The sequence below is a fragment of the Osmia bicornis genome, chromosome 15 (assembly GCF_907164935.1).
Source record: "Osmia bicornis bicornis chromosome 15, iOsmBic2.1, whole genome shotgun sequence".
Classification (NCBI taxonomy): domain Eukaryota; kingdom Metazoa; phylum Arthropoda; class Insecta; order Hymenoptera; family Megachilidae; genus Osmia; species Osmia bicornis.
In genome coordinates, this window is record NC_060230.1 from 2,340,804 (window position 1) to 2,358,685 (window position 17,882).

The 17,882-nt window shown below is 38.8% G+C and overlaps 1 protein-coding gene across 6 annotated transcripts in view; it reads left to right on the plus strand.

The window, feature by feature from the left end:
- LOC114882850 (hemicentin-1-like) overlaps positions 1 to 17,882 on the plus strand; it is a 212,536-nt gene that overhangs the window by 75,429 nt on the left and 119,225 nt on the right. For all 6 annotated transcript variants that reach the window (XR_006830157.1, XR_006830155.1, XR_006830158.1 and 3 more), the window contains exons 5-9: positions 804 to 955; positions 4,849 to 5,124; positions 5,308 to 5,467; positions 7,795 to 8,129; positions 9,679 to 10,045. Coding sequence is in view for 2 of the 6 variants with exons in the window: in XM_029199955.2 (XP_029055788.1) it covers positions 804 to 955; positions 4,849 to 5,124; positions 5,308 to 5,467; positions 7,795 to 8,129; positions 9,679 to 10,045 (1,290 nt within the window). In the remaining 4 variants the exon portion in view is untranslated. The remainder of the gene's footprint in view (positions 1 to 803; positions 956 to 4,848; positions 5,125 to 5,307; positions 5,468 to 7,794; positions 8,130 to 9,678; positions 10,046 to 17,882) is intronic.

Genomic DNA, 17,882 nt, shown 5'->3' on the forward strand with positions numbered 1-17,882 from the left:
AATAATTTGCAGTTTTCGCGAACGACGGGACGGAGCAAAGAGGATAAGTTCGGAAGTAGCGACGCTCACATAAGTTAGTTAAAGTTAAGTTGTTCAGAGGGAAAATTTGTTTTTGCAAGTGGGTGAAAGTTGGTCATATAATGCGCTTTAGAACGATCCACGCCGAGTTACGAATTTTTACGAGATTTTAATTCTCATGCCACCCGTGCATCCCTATCCCGTCACACTTATCGTTGCTCGCTCGTGCCAAATTATTTTATGACCCAACGCAACGTTGTCCTGCTGCACAGTTACCTTCATGTACACATATTCTTTTTCTTGTTTAATTTGACAGTTATTTAGTTTATAAACGCAAGGGAATTGTTATAGTCTGAGATTCGATTTTATTAATTTTTCATTTTTCGTTTTCTGAGGGGATGATACTACCCTTCGCAGAAAATTACACATTTTAAGAACTAAATATAGGTTAGAAAGAGAAATGATCTAATATGAGTGTCAAGCTCGGTGCAAACTAGGAAAGTTTCAAGAAAATCTGAATTTTCGGATGACCAAAGTTTTCTTGTTAGCCCGACGGGGTAACTCAACGATATATCGGCATTCATATTTAACGCTTTTAGAATTGCAATTACTTCGACAAGAGAAAAGTTATGCCCCCATTTGTCGCGGTAAGGTAAGCTTGAAGATCTTGTTATAGTTGCCCTTTTTTTCTTCCTTTCCTTTGACAACGATAATGGAATAAGTTGCTTTTGTCGTGATTTCTTATCAAACTTGTAACGAACACGATACTTTCGTTTGTTTTTCAGTAAAGCCACTGGTCGTGCAGATTTTGACGAAGGAGCCTCGAGTTTCTGCTGACAAGAACTACGACGTGGAGTGCAGAACAAGTGGTTCCAGGCCAGAAGCAGTAATTACTTGGTGGAAAGCGAACAAGCAGATTAAGAAAATGGCACAAAACGTAAGTTCTGTTCAAGGAAAGCATCAATTTCTGTAGTATGAAATATCCAATTCCTCAAAGAATATCAACAATTATTTTGATTCTTTTTTAATTTACAAAAATAATATGAAATTGGCTGTTTGATATGCAACAACTTAATAACCAATCTTTTTATTGGCATTGTAATTCCATTAGCACCAGTACATTCATTAGGTTACAATGATCGAAAAGAAAATACATTGATACGGTGATTAAAGTAATTTTGCTTGGAAATTGGAATTTCGTAAAATCCAATAACACACATCGCCGTGTAATGACTCTCAATCAATATTCTGATTCGAATTTTGCAACCACGTGATTATTAAATGCTGTGGAATTATTTATCTGGCTTTCTGAAATTGCGTGAATTTGCTTATGCAGATTGCTGTTAAAACGCTATCAGGATATCCAGCCATTCATTTTCAAATGTTATAATAATAATAGGATCTTCGTGAATGTAAATTGATGCACTTTCTATTTTTATGAAATATTTTTCTTCCACTTTAACATATAATTTTCGAAGATAACATTTGATTAACATTAAATTTGAAGATTCTAATTGAATAATTGAACTAAAGAAGGGAGGAGATAATTTTGAAATAATATTTCTGTTATATTAATAATGCTAAATAGCAATTTGAAAGCTTGAATTTGCAAATTAACTATTCGTATAAAATGATTTGAAATTTCGGGAAAATGGAACTTGTTAATACGTGCATTTAACTATATTTCAAGTTAATGAGCTTCGCTGTAAATTATCTTCGTCCACATTTGTATTTTATATGCATGTATGATTTATGCATCTACTAAATATTCAATTCTCTGTTCGTCATAAATTTCCCTCTGATTTGTTAATAGAATATATCTTCTGAGACTCAAACTTACAAAATACCTATGTACAAAAATATCAACCTAAATATGTAACTTTTAAACTGTAACAAAATTAATGTTTGCGCTTCAAATCCAAAGTTAGGGCACCAAAGTCGTATGTCAGCACAGTTGAGATTTAGATTCTAAAGAAAATTCTCCAAATCGGTTCGCAAGTTTCCGTAGTTTGCAACGATTCGTCAGGACATTGAAGCAGCGAAGTTATTTCGTTTTTTGCTACAACTAGTTCGGTTCCCCTTTGCTTCTTTCCGTCTTCGTTTCGATCGACTTGTCCCAACACTTTCTTCAAAGCTGACGGGGCGAACGCAGAAGTTCACGGATGAATCTGTTGGATATTCCCTTCCTTGCCTCTTTCGATAAATTACGGAAGATTTCACCTCCTTTCTTTATTTGTGATGCGAATCTTTTTTACTTCTATTTGGTTCTTCTTTTTCTTCTAAGAACCACCTTATTTGCACAACAGCAATATTATTTAAAATAATATTTTTCTATTATTTTCTTCAGTGACCCTCACGATATTTAACGTGTTAAGGGATGTTAATCTTTTAATTTGGATTTTATTTCTAGTCTTCACTAAAAGGAAATAGAAAATTGTTTGCATAATAGAGAATACGGAATTCAATTAAAGAAAAGTTCTATATTATGCAAAAGGCTAAAAATAAAAGTGTTTCGCTTTAACTTTATGAATTTTATCTTACTTTCTCTCTTTTTCCTTTCGATATGAATTTAAATAATACGAAAAGTTACGTTCGAAATGAACATTTAACGTTTTTGTATGAATTCTAAAGGCTTTGTTTCTACGTTCTTTCTCTCCTTTCTTCTTCTTCCTCTATACTAATGAATAATGCAGCTACGGTAATAGGTTCGAAGAAAACGAAACGACTACTATTAACACGTTGATTGCCACATTAGAAGCAGCAATGTCTAGTACTATTATTAAGGATATTAGAATATAATTTGTTAATCAGACGCTCTAATTTGCTACTTCAAATGATAGCTATTTAACATTTTCTTTTATTTCTTCATCAATTTTCATGATTTCTCTTTAATGGAACTGAAAATCCCAATTCCGCGATGATAATGTAAAACAAATTGTTATCTTTAGTGCATTTTATAACCCTGTGCAACGATTTTAAATCGTGCTCCTGCGTTTCGTTAACATCAGAAAGAGCGAAGTCTCGATCAAACATCGCGATCCATTATAGAGAGTCAAAGCATTGTGAAGCGATCCACGAAAGATCCGATTTATTCTGCGTTCCTCTCGGAAGAGAGGGTCGCTATTTCTGCGTGGATAACTTTCGGTTTACGCATACATCCGTCGGTGTAATCGTGACCATAGTCCGTACGCAATCTCCCAGCGGAATACATTGACGCTACCGTTCGATTGTTCGGAGAGCTTTATCGCGATATTCGATCGCTTTGCAACGAAGCGAACTGAAAACGTAACGCAGCGAAGCTTACATGGGAAAAATGGAAGAGGAACCGTCACGTACTGGGTCGAATGGGCATTCTAGGTGGAAATAAATCGTATCAATCACCAGATATTTTTTGTCATTCCTTTTTACTCAGAGGTGTTCTTTGGTAATAATAGTATTCGTTTAAAAAATTTTATAGCATTCACAGGCATACCTGTGTGGAAGGGCGAGAACGCGAGACATCACAATTTTTCTTAGGGAAGCCTACTTTGATCGCGAGTGTGCATAAAGATAGCAGCACCGCGAGTGGTGAGGCGCCGGCAGTAGTAATCAATGACATAAACCGGCCAGTGGCTGCGCCAGCGTTGAGTCGTACTACTGTCGGCGCCTCACCATTCACAGTATTTAATTTCTTACCTTAACGAAATAATTTATTGCAATTTTCTTTAAACATTTTTTCAACATAAAAACCCGCTTTATCACGTGGTATAATTTGCTTTTTTATTAGATCCTTATTTTTTAAAATAAATTAAAATACATTCCAAAAATTTGTTCAAAATCGTACCAAAATTCATATCAATGTATTTAAACAAATCTACAGAATCTTTTCATGGAAAATAGAATTATAATTACTCTATAAAATTGATTTAAATTTGAAAAATATTTTTTTCTTCAAAATCTCTTACGTAACGATGTTGGTTATCTAAAATAGAGATTCTAGTATTTCCTTCCACCTAAAATGCTATTCGTTTGACTGTATGTCGGTCATATCAAAGTGAGACGAAAAATGACTATATGAGATGGGGTTAGAGAGAGATAGAATGACAGATGGTGGTTTTAAGGGATGAAGAGTAAACGAGATAGAAAGTAGAGGAGAAGCGATGATGCGACATTCATCCTGACGAACCGTTACTTCCATTCATCGCATTCGCGATACTGATGCGAGATACGCGGCATTTCTCGATACGTATGCCTACTGGCGCTATCATTAAAATGACATCACGGAAGCGGAAGGGTATACGCGGTGGGTTGGAGAGAAACAGCAAACTGGGAACGTATAGGGCGTTAGTCACGAGTTCGCCTTCGTACTGCCGGTTTCGCCCTTTATTTTCCTCAATTCCACGCTACTGCGCCATAAATCCTAAAAAATCGTTAATCTCTTTCGTCCCTTTTCTGTGGCAACGCGTACCAGCACCGAATGGATTTTCATATTAAACCAGTGACAAATTGTTCGGACGGCTTCGCCAACGCCTGGTCACCGAGTGAAATCTGTTTACCATTTAATTGCTTGCCGTTCGAGGCGTTAATCTCGATCCAATCGACGGCAACTTGTAAGAAACAAATGAAATTTAATAAAAAACACTTGCAGGAAATTGCATTTATTGAATGGTAGCTTTCGAACAAAGAACAGCCAGAATATTCTCAGAAATTTATAACATTGTTGATCTGACGTATAACAAAGTTTATTCAATTTTTGATGTTCATTATTCTTTGACATTTTAATTACAATTTCAGTATCTGTGACATTTAAATTACATACGTAAGTAGAAATAAATTACATTTTATTCGCAGTACGCATTGGAGAATAATCAGAGCCTCAGTATCTTGAGCTTCGTGCCAAGTATAGAAGACGATGGAAAATATCTGACGTGTCGAGCGGAGAACCCTGCCATTCCCGACAGTGCTTTGGAGGACAAGTGGAGACTGGACGTGCAGTATCAGCCTGTGGTGACTCTCAAGATGGGCGAAACCTTGAATCCGGATAGTATCAAAGAGGGTGACGACGTCTATTTCGAGTGCTTAGTCAGGGCTAATCCAAAAGTGTACAAGCTTGCCTGGTTCAAGGATGTAAGTCCTGACATAACACTTGATCCATTCTTTCTGTAGCTACTCTATAAACAATTTTTTAATCATAACTTAAGATATTATTTTTGTGTTATAAGTAAAATTATTCATGTTTCATGTAAGTAATAGCATTTCTGTTAATAAATGGGAACAAATTTTGCAGCAAAAAGGTATTATCTGTTTCAGGGTAAAGAACTGAAGAACAATCTCACTGGGGGTATCGTCCTCAGCGATTATTCTCTGGTTCTTCAAGGTATAACCCGATACTCAGCGGGTGATTACACCTGTCGTGCTGCCAATGGCGAAGGAAAAACTACCAGTAATCCAGTCACTCTTCGAATAATGTGTGAGTCTGCATATTTGTTACCATTCAAATTCTACTTCTTCTTAACCCTTGAACAGCGAAGTCTAGATCCATCGCGACCCAAAGTTACAAAACATATTGCAGTAATAATTTTTAAATGAACAGCGTAAAATTGAAAAATTAACATTACCGTAATTCGTTCCGAATATTTAATTTATCTTTTAAAAATAGAAGAAGAAACTTTAAACAGAAATCTCGCCTATCTCTAATTTCCCGGAATCCCGATTATTGTTCAGGCAATTAAGTAAAAAAGTCGTTGGAACAACGTTGAATTTTACTTCCCTGAAACCGGCGGAAATTTAATGCAAACAATAGTTAGCCAGTCATTAATCACTGGAACAACGGAAGAGGCCGCGAATAGAATTTCACCCCGGGGTTGATATTCTCGGACCAATTCCCTAATTTGCCAGCTCTCACCTCGGCTCTTCGATAATTACTTAATCGATGGCAAGTAGCAGCCGAATAAGCGGTAGCAGCGAATCGAGCTCTGAAAGGATCCTCGCCTCCAGGAATCACGTCGAGGAATAGGGTGAAAAGGTTCGCGGAGGGCGAGGACAGTTGCGGATAGTTTTCTGTAAAACACACAGCACCAGTTATTCTATTAGAATGGTTGGTACCCCATTGGTGGTAGTCCAACGTATCTGCATCTTGTAAATGACCTAAGAGGGAAGGAAGGACTGCGATGCATATTCAATGTATGTAAAGCGTAACTGAATATTCATGTGTGGGTGAACGCAGGCTGGCAATGTGCTAAGCTAGGCCGGTTAAGGGGGGAGCAAGGGGTGTTCAGAACTAAAGGTAACCGCGATTCTATCCTAATGTTTTAACTGATCTTCGATGCACTACTGGCATTGATTCTCGTTAAGTTACCAAAGTGTTTCTAAGATTACCTTAATTTTACCTTTCAGTTTAATTGACATTAAATATTAGTCGTCTAAATTAATTTCTATCGTTATTGAAAAGCTGATTTCTCCATTATCTCATGGAAATCACATGGTATATTCCTAGAATATACCTGTTCCAATTAGCTTCAAACATCTTCTAATGCTTCCTAACGAGTAATCGCACAGCAATGTGTGTCTCAATCGGCGAACGTTGTTTTGAGATTAGAACGTCTGCTGACATGATCCTCGGCATCGTCGACTTCTCGTATTAGTAATTAATTCGGCAGTACATCAAACGCATCAGATTGAAACGGATCCGTCCCGTGATCCATCCATCATAAATCATTTCCCGTGCCATTTGGAATTTCCGTGTGCCATGGCCTATTGCAAATACCAATGTCAAGAGAATTTCCTATTAGCCGATCGATCGAACATACTACGGTTTGAACGGTGTCGAGGCTTCTTCCGTTTCACACGCTCAGATCACTTCTGAATATTAACAGATTAGCTAGTATCACCTTACTAAACTTTTCATTTAATTCATTTCATACTTTTAGTTTAAGTAGATACATTGTTATAAGGTATATCATGATGTCATTGATTGTGTTAGGTAATCGAAATTTATCGATTAACCCTTGAACAGCGGAGCTTAGGATATTACTTAAGGTAATATAAGGATATTAAATTGGGGCACTCTCCATGGTTGGCCGTCCGAGGGTTAATTACATTGTGGAGCAAATTTTATTTTTATTTTTTGTGAAATTGCAACAAATTGAAATTTTAATTGGTACAATTAGACATCATATTTTAGAGTAACACAGATTCAGCACTTTCGAAAGTTGAACGTTAATAAATAGGCCAAGACGTATCGATGAGTAATTCGTTTGAAAACAATTTACTTCCAGTTGGAATACGTGTTCGAGTGACAAGTGATTACCTCAGCAAGTGTCAAGTTGCAGTCCAATTGGTTAAATTGCAGTTGTGCGATATCTGCATAGACGTTCAGAGTATTCGAACATGGCTGCAACTACCGCACTATGTACCGTCTAACTTACCCTTGTAGCGGATCAATTGAATTCAAATGACTGTTTCAGTTTACGTTATACCCTATGGTTTCGGGTTTCCGACACCGGACCAATAACATTAAGATGTCATTTTCTGTCATTTCGTAATATTGTTAAATTTTCATACTGCATTTCACAGTAAAACAAAAATTCTGTTATTTATCTTAAAATTGGAGCTCTCTACATGGTCCGTTGTTCGAGGGTTAATATACAATTAAGTATATATCGATGATAAATTAATTATTTCAATTTAATTACCTTGCATAAAGCTTCACTGACAAGACCTATATATATTTATAAAAATAAAAATAATATTTTTCTTCCAAGCATTATAGTAAGAAGAGAGTATGGTCATTTGCAGATACGCCAGTTTGCAAAGAGGGTAGAAGCGAGGTGGTGGTGGGTGCCCTGAAACAGGAAACCGTATCGTTGGTTTGTTCCGTGGAAAGTCATCCCGCACCGTTGACTTTCCACTGGACATTCAATAATTCTGGCGAGCTGGTGGAGGTTCCTCATTCTCGTTACTCGCATGTGCCAGCACCAGGGACACCGTCCGTTGCCGAAAGCCTGAAGGAGTATCAACAGTTCCACGGCTCCAGGTTAAACTACACACCTTCCACGGAAATGGACTATGGCACTGTAGCGTGTTGGGCGACTAACCAAGTTGGCAAGCAACGAGCACCGTGTCTATTTCAAGTAAGTGCATTTCCCTCGTTTCTCATCAGCTATACACAGTCATCTCACTCATGATTCTCGCGTGTAAGATTATTTATAATTAACACCTCGTGATTAATGAAACTCTATCAAATAATTTCAAAAATATGGTAAAGAAATTTTCCAATTTTCAATTATTTCTTTAATTACCATTGCTTTTATCGTAGCTTCTGCGTTGATCATTTCAGTTCAGATTGCTCTTTCATGGTATAGAGTAAAAAAATTCGACTTCACGTTTTCAACAGACTTGCACGTTCTAGGCATGAACACGATTTGACCATTTTCCGAATGATGCCACCGTTCTCGTGTGTTTCTGTGTAAAGTAGAATATCCTCTCAATGAACGAATCGAGAAAAATGAAACTTGGAACGTGACTACAGTTTTGCTAACAAAGAATGGTTCTTAGCATTGAAACAAGCTGCATTAGAAAAATTTAGTTATATTTTTTTCTTATTATTCGTGACTTCTAATAGCAGAGAAAAATTACCATTCATCATGGTATTTAAGTTGACACTATTTAGAGAAATATTAAAATTTTACCATAGTCATGAAAATTATTTTGAACAGTTAATTGCTACTTCATTACGAACATAACTCGTCCAAATTAAAATCAAATGCCAAATTATGTCCACAGCGCGCAATTCGATAAAATTTATTCGCGAGATTAAACGTGGATTAAATTGAAATGTTTCATTCCAAACAGTTGGAAAAGTTTTAAGGAAACTCGAATAATCAAATCGTTGAAAGCGAGGAAAGTACCATGTTAAAAAAAGAGATGCATAAAATTCAGCATTTTAAAATTTGCCCGTGGTGAATTTCATAAAGGCAATGAATTTGAATGAGGTGAAGTTTTATTTGCGTTTCACTTTTCGATTTAAATTCACGATTTTTTAAATCATCTGAAGCGACGCGAAGAAGTTCAATTTGGACCAGGTGATTTTGTGCCGGAAATTTTAATATTGCAACGTTCGGGTCTTAAATGTACGAAAGCAAAGTGTAAAGTCCCTAATTCTTGTAATGCTGGAAGTAATTAAAGAAAGTTTGCACCCCTTTTATTATGGCAATTTTCAATGGTATTCCTTGAAATAAAAGAACACTGAAACTCGCCATGTTACTTTAGAGTTACACGAGCGCATAGAGTGGTAATACAATAATCCATTTTTTGTCGGGAGGTAGATTGGAGAATACGGTTGAAAAAATCAGATTCGATTTGGTTCGATTAAAGAGAAACGCTGACGCCACTTTGCCGATACGTTACTCGAATGCACCCTGCATCGTTGCAGATTGGAGCTGTAAACACGAGATTGCTTTTAATGGTTTTGAATCGAATTTCTTTGGAAACAGAGAATGCTTTGTCCAGGTAGACGATGCATCTGTCGAATTTTAAAGCTATTCGTGTTTGACACAATACGCTGAATTAGGGAAAATGAAAGGGGGTGAAAAGAAATAAAAGAATTCTTGGAGCCCCAATACCATAATTTCTTAAATAATTTATATAATAATAAAAAATAAAAATTTGGGGATCGTTTAGGTGATAGCTGCCGGACGTCCATACGCTCTCCACAACTGTAGCGCGACAGAAATGTCCGCCCCTTTGGATAATGAAGAATTGAGCGCAAAATCTGGAACCGGTCTTCTGGTGCGATGTTTGGAAGGATACGACGGTGGACTTCCAATCTACAGTTACCAATTAGAGGTCGTCTCCGACGAGGACGGTGGACCGATATTACTGAACAAGACCGTTCCAGCGAGCCCAAATGGACCAATGTTTGAGGTAGCAGGCCTAACGACAGGAAAGAGTTACCGACTTTTTCTCTACGCGATTAATGCGAAAGGGAGGAGCGAGCCTGCCATTCTGGAGCCAGTGACCCTGAAGGGTGTTGCCATGTACACCACCGGTGAGTGCATTGACTTTTTAATAAGAGTTACATTTAGCTTAAAGATCGACAGATTTAGATAGGGGCGTCAATCAGATTTACAAATTCTGCTAAAACTCGTATTTTAATTTTCGAATGATGGATGTCGAACCAGATGTGATAATTAAATCTAGAACATGTGTCAGAAAATGTTTCGACTAAAATTAGGTATTCAATTAAAAATAATACCTTAAACCCTCGAATGGTGGAACATGGAAGGAGTTCCAATTTTAACTTCATTTCGAACATACTCCTCGAGGGTTAAGAGCTTCTAGTCTGAAATTAAATTTCACTTGTCATAAATTTGTGTAATCTTACTAGAATCCAAAATGAGCAATAATTGTCGCAGAAATATTTGAGAAAATATGAGAAATTTTGAAAGAAATGAAGTAATTGTTAACGAATTTCAAGGAAGTAGTATTAATGCAAGTAATAATAGCACAAAAGGGTGCATGATTACGTAACATATTATTTTCCTGGTTTGGTAATAAATATCGTAAGGTTTTGTTCGATTACGTGCAGGGTAACTAGACCTTAAAGGCCCCAATTTAAATCTCGATGCCATTCGATCGATCGTGCAGTTACTTTTGTGGTAGGTACTTACACGTTTCATGCATTAATAACAGCGAGCGGTGATCACGCAATCATTTGAAGCAGAAACAATTAAGCGAAAGACTCCACGATAACTAATTAACGATGCAATTATTGCTTGTTTGATTGTTTCTTCGATATACACTGAATAATACCGTAAATATAATTACAGGTGTGTTCTACATTTCAAACTCGAGTGATAAAAATCTTTTCATTTATTTCTTTTTACTGGAGGGAAAAATAATTTTAATTGAAATATTCTTTTGTATATCAAATACTTGGCTTTTATGTTTATTTTTTCTTTTTAAATAATTATCTGAAATTCATTTGGAGGTACCTTCCTATCAAATTACTTAAAAATTTCAAACACAGATACGATTAAAAAATTTAAAATGACAATCGGATAAGGGTCGTATAGTATATCTAACGCGGATGAAAAAGGTATAACTCTTATCAAGTTTCACAATTTCGCGTAAAGAATCCAGGGGGAACTAGGCTGAATGTTTGTATCTGCGTTTCTGTAATTCAACTGTGACGGGGTTATTTACATTATCGAATCCGGTAAAACGTCGAGAAGTTTTCTCGTTACCGAGGATGATTATTTTCGTATTATCTGTAAGAAGAAAACGGAAGCCGGAGAAAACTGGGACGCCCGTGGAACGAACTTCTTGCCATTAACAAAACGAGAATGAAAAAGAAACGGAACATCCGGTGAATTTTAAGACTCGGTCACGAGTCTGTTTTCCAGTTCGGTCCGATTAACGACGAAGTAAATGATCGAAATGGACTATAAATTGGATGGTACAACTAAAGATGGTATCCAATCCTTTTTATCGAGTATCGAGCTCGGCTTAAATGCACCTATCGTGGCCTTATTTTCTGCTGAAGGCAATATTCAATGATCGTTATCAAGAATCTTTTGTTTTCCAGACGAAACATTTTCTGCTACTCGTTAACCCCTTGATAATTACGTACTAACAAAATTCAAATGAATTTATCAAGCTTTATAATGATTTGTTTCAGTAGCGCGACTGATAAAACAAAAACCATGTATCCCTAACTTGAAATTTCCAAAATTTTCACACCAAAGTACTGAATACCGTAGAAACAGAAAAAGGGTAGCAATTCTGTAAAATTAGAATGGTCGAAAAATCAGCGAGGCGAACCAGCAAACAAAGCAAAATCGGTTCTCTATAAATCCTGCATCGTTCCTGTTTTCTCTGCGCGTTGCTGAAATTCGGGAAAAAAAAAAAAAAAAGAGGGGGAGAGTGGGAAGAGAAGGAGGGTCGACTGGTAATGGTCGCTGACGCCACAACGACCAATGACTACGGCCAGTTTCACCGTGTCGGGGTCAGAGGGTGGCTTTTGAAAAATGACAGGAACGTCGGAAAAACGCTGAACTTTTCCTCTCGACGGTCCATTAACGGCACTCGCATCGTGCACGCGTATTATAGGCGGTGGTAGGTGACGTTGTAGCGAGCGGATATGATTGCAATTGCGCAAATAGTCGAAGCGGACGCGTCAGTATTGCAATTAGTCGGTTAACCGCCCCTCAAACTCGGCTCTCCTCCCCCTCCCGTCACTGAACTCTGTTTTCCGATGGCTCCCATAAGGGAGACTGAGTGCGGTCGGGGTAGGTTGTACGGGAGGCTGGTTGTACAAGCTCGAAGGAGAAACGAGAGGTTGGTAACGGCAACAGTTCGGCTTGTAATGCTGAACGCAGCGGAACGCAACCGCAGGTATCGGACTCTGCGGACCTTGCAATTAACAAAACAGATTACACTCAATCAACGAACACCTACATATCTGTCTATGCGTCGGGACTGTTTCGCTGGCTTTCAATGCCCTTCCGCGCGTTGCCTTCTGCGAGTACGGTCTATGATAAATACCGGAATCCTCTGCCGACAACCGGCTCTTCCTACGGTCAATACACCACATCCGCTTTGCTACCCTGGTCACGGTTGCTTTTGAATTGCCGTCCGTTTAGAGATCCGTCGAGGGAAACATTTTCAAATAGCTATTATAAATGGGCTAGATTTTGAATAAGAGGGGTTGCCAATACACGAACCGATCGACCGACGATGTTCAAATGTGATGCCAGGTTGATTGATTGATTGGCGCTATCAAACGGAATGATGACAGGGGTAAAGAAACCGATAGGACTTATTAGGGCTCATCAATATTCGGCAAAGTTATTGGTGCTTCGTATATCGATCGATTACGAGGGATGATAAAAATAGAATCGTGTTATTCTTGTTCGTTATATTTCCTCTAGCTTTTTCATCAGGGAAATATTCTCGTTGCGTTCTAGTTTCTTTGAAAGGAGAAATTCAAGGAGAAAAGGCAATGAAATTTATCGAATCTTGACGGATATTCGATTATATATTCCACTTTGCCGTGTTTGCCGTGCTTTCGTTACGCGTCATGTTCCCGTTAACAATCGAGTTTTCCCGGCACGTATCCGTTCTGAAGGAGATTCCCGATGCAAGGAGGTATCCGTCGCTCGGTTTAATCCCGCGAGAAACTCCTCGGGGACGATTTGTCGGGGTCCAAGGTATCGACGTGTGTATATTTGTCAAATTGCTCGTAGCCGAGATTCCTTTTCCCGATGTTGGCGCGCGGTTATAATCGACTCTGCTCAAACACCTTCCGGAACATAATGGAAAGTTATTGGTAACATACGGTGCCGGGGTCAACATCGAGGTTAATTCAGTTTGCCAGCGATTTCCAGCGATTTCCAGCCCGACCAACCGCATAAAGTGTCGGCTCGCTGTCCAATTCGCCAACCCTCCTTCTTCTTTCCCTCCCTCTGGCTCCTTCTTCTCTAATTCCAGCACGCCTGACTTTGCACACCGACCTGTCTGTGCTGGCTGGCTGGCAGGGTGGCGAGGTGCAAATATTGATTTGACAACCGTAAGCCCGCCGGCACTGATTTACTCGAACGACGCGACGGCCTGCCTGCGGACCGTTCGAGCCAATTTGCGGCCCCTTTGCTTTGTCCCCCCTTTGATGGAACGCCATCGGGGTCAGTCCACCAAGAAAATCGTCACAAAACCCTTTGTGCGACTCTCTTCGCGCATTCAGCGATTCTATTCTATGCGCTTCTCCTATTTTTATCTGAACCACCATTCAAGGCTGGTGTAAACCTGACCGCGTTGCATTTCTACGCTGAAGTAGCATCTTCGAAACTCTTGATTCTTTCATTCAAATATACCCATAGAATGTGTTGACAGTCTTTCATTTAAAAATCTTGAGACACCTTGCGCATCGCGTGCACTTTCCTTTATTATTTAAAAAAGAAAAAAGAATGAGACCTTGTTTTACTTCATCTTTTACCTAACCTCCATCATAGGTCCAACAGTCCCGAAAGGATCCGCTAGAAATCCTCTTGTATTCGAATCGCGACAATGTAGCTCTCGTTCCCCAGCTCGATATCTCGATTCAAGGTAACGGCGTGAAACGACGAGACGCATTCAAAAACGCGTTGGTTTCCGGTCGCGGACAACACCGTCGGGATCACAGGCGAAGGCAAGGAAATGGTTTCAGGGATCGAGAAGAGAGGCGGATTCCTTCTGTTCTGGTGGCGAAAGAAAAACGCTAGGTAACCAGATGCAAGGTAACGCGACGGAGCAAGAAAATGAACGGGTAAAATGAAAATGGAGGGAAAGAGGAACGGAACCACGCTTCAACGTCTTTCCATTTGGTACCGGCAGTCGGCTGCCGGCTAATCCATTAGGAAAATTAAGCATGGGACAGGGTCTACTTAATCCTCGCGGAGTAACGTGTCCTACGTTTCTTTGTTAGACCCGCTCGAACTGTCGCGAATCGTAGAATAAGAAATAAGGGATCCTCTTCTTTAAGCACGCAACGGAGGGCTGTCGGAGGAAAAGATAGCGAAAGCCGAGTAGACGGGAAGAAAAAGCACAGCCCCGGAAAAAGTGGATAAGATATCGGAGATGAGAGAACGAAAGGAAGGTGATAAATAGTTATTCTTCGCCTTTTTCCCAACACTTTTTCATCCCCTCTCGTATTTAGTCCAGGCAAAAAGAATCTTTCGGAGAAATTCGTCGACCGAGAATTCGTTCAACGAGCAATTCGTGTAATTGGATTTTACTTGAACCCTATTGAAATTTATAGTTACAGGCTAATTGGAACTCGTTGCCATTACGATACTTAGACGATTGTAAATTTCCTTCTCAAAATTAGCATTTCTCTTTTCTTTAAAATTTAGAGAAGATATCTCGTAGAAAAGGATCGATAAAGGTGACTCGAATGTTGATAGAATAAAGTTTCTTCATCGAAGGGATTTCGAAATTTGCAGCTTTTCAAATTTTCAAAACTCGTTTCCAAGGCCATGCAACTTTCGGTCACTTGAAAAATTAAAAAAGATTACTTGGCAGAGAGTCACAGCCTTCGAAACTAGCGTCCAATTCAATTTTCTAGGTATCTTAAAATTACCTATCCTTTGCAAGAACTTTTCGAAAGTTGTGGAGGGTGAAATATACTTGGAAGAAGAAATGTTTCAGTGGATGAGACATGTTTGACTTTGCACTTAACTAATGAATAACTATTAATCCTGTAGAAAGCCCCAATTTTATTTCATATTATTTTCATTTTCTAAATTTTACACGATTCATCGAAAAATTATACTTTTAATATATGTATGAACCTCTTTCGTTTAAAAATTATACATGTCCTTCAACCAGGAAAATATCGGGAAGGTATCTCAGAGGTTCTTAAGGGCGATCGGTGGCATTGGATTACTTAAGAAAGAAAATCGAATATCCGTTAAAGTTGTTTCCCTTCTTAGCTTAGCAAGATATCGACTACGACCACGAACTGTTGGACGAGTTTCGACATTCAATTGGACCGACGTCTCGACGATATACGCGGTGGTCGGTTGTTTGGCCCGAAGCTAGACACGTGGATGGTTTTAGAATGCAATTCTTTCGAAATTGGTTTCAGGTTTCCGCGAGATTGCCTCGATTTAGGATGAATTGTGTCGCGACTGCCTTAAGCCACTCGTACGAGGCGCACTTTCGACTCGGTTTCAACGCAGAAAACTTTCGACAAAACTCGACAGACTTCGAATCCTTAGCCCGAGATAGGATTATTCTAGTAACAGGAGTTTTGTCCTTTTCGTTTCATCTCGTTCCAGTTGATCTCTGTTCCCATGACTTACGAACGTGAAAAGACCAATCGATTTAACACCCAAGGCTACTTGTCTCGATTTCAAAGTGTTATATTTCTAATTTATAATTCAATGGTAAAATACGATGAAATGTATTGATATCTCATGGATTTCACGGCCGACATCACTATTCGATGGATGTCCTTTGCAGTTGAGAAATGTGATTTACGACTGACGGTTAAACTCGAGCAAGGTGTAGGTGAAATTTCCATTTTTCTTCGGCTGCATCTTTTGATTCTCGGAGCGTGACATTCCGAACGCATCTGCCGCACCGGTGCACAGAAATTCTGTTCTCTGAACGAGTGTTGACAGATAGGTTAGGTGACAGTTGGCAGCTATCAGCTCGCGGGACGAGCTGCATAATGATTTCAAGTGTGTGCACTCGTGTTGTTTCTACAGAGGCTCGAACGAGTGTCTGTCCGCGCGTTTTGCTTCAGCTACCTCGTGTCTGCATTGTTTATGCAGGCGGAACAAAGTGCATGGTCAACACGACGTTACGACCAGAGAGTGTCTTAAGTGCATTCAAATTCTGTTCTGAAGAAGTTGCACTCGTAAAGGGACAAGCAGCTATTCGCTTGAAATTCTCAACCATTTTCCGCCTTATTTACCGTTGCACTTTGGTCACCTTAGATGCTTGAATGGAAAATCGATGGCTGAACATCGACACGGTTTATCCCTGTGCTTTTATTACCATTTTCTCTATTTTATTGGCTGATAAGTTCTTCAATATTTGGGAAATTTATTACGAAAATTCACCAAGCAACAAGTCTGTATTGTAACAGAAAATCTATAATGTGAAATCTTATACCGATAACAGATGTTAATTAACGAGATTATTAGGGGAAATTTCAACGGGAAGCTTCAAATAGTTTGACGTTGCTGGATTGATGATGGATTAATTAATACCGGAAATTAAGATCAATGGAAACGTAAGTAATTGAATAACATTATCGATATTGACTGTTAACGCGGGACGATCGAATTATCTGGCAAAGTAGGGAAACTCGAAACTCCCTCGTTAGCGATTGTAAATATATTCTACAAGATATTTCCTTTCGTTCATTAGTTTCAAGTTAATTTGATACAACAGCAGTAACATTTGTAACAGTTTAAAAAGGATGAAGATAATTAATTTTCGCCTTTATCTCTAAAAATCCATTACTCTTTTATAAACGCATCATGGAAGGAAATAGCTGGGCCGTTATTAAGGGACATATTTTCGAAAAGCTTCTGCCTAAATATTCAACGGAGGCGAGGGTGAAAATGTTGTGGCATCTAACGTCGTTGGTTATGCAGCGTCTATGCTAAGAATTTCACCGCCTATTTACCGGGTTATTTGCTCTATAAAAGGCAGCCTCGTTTGTTGTTGCCGTAAGTTCGGCGTCGTTACCGTAACCTAACAGTAGGTATATCAATATTTGGCCACAGTGGACGTGGCGGTGCCTGTTCTCGTCGTTGCTTCATTATTTGCTCGTGTTTCTGCCGCAATTAGTAATGGAACGGTCGCTAGCCAGGCTCACGAGTTACAACGCAAACAGTCCAGCAAACGTATTTAAACCGGCTGAGCATGTTTGGCCCAGCAATGGGAATAGTCGAGATCTTACAATCCTATTCTATCGTTTAACTTCTGCCTCGTTTGGCCAGTTATTCGTGAATAGGAAATTCTAATTGTGTATCGAAGTACAAAATACAGTTTTCTACAGGTAGATTACAGTAGCTGAAAATGTTTCGTTCACTTTGGGCTCGTTTATTTGTTCCGGTTACTGTATCTCGCACGGTGAATTAACTTTGTCTCGGTAGTTCGAAAGTGGAAACAAAGTGAGTTATTCGTTTAAGCTCAGGTTTACTTACCAGTTGTTTCTTTAGATTTGTCTTCAGAATTAGGCGACAGAGGGACGGTGTAGAAAAGAGTATACCTGCACGCAATTTTCCGAGAGATTTTGTAGTTTCTTGAAGCTAGGGACCAATTAAGGGTCAAACACGTTTAGTGGTGATAGAAATGTAGCATTATGTTTATTAGCCTAGATTAAATTTTAA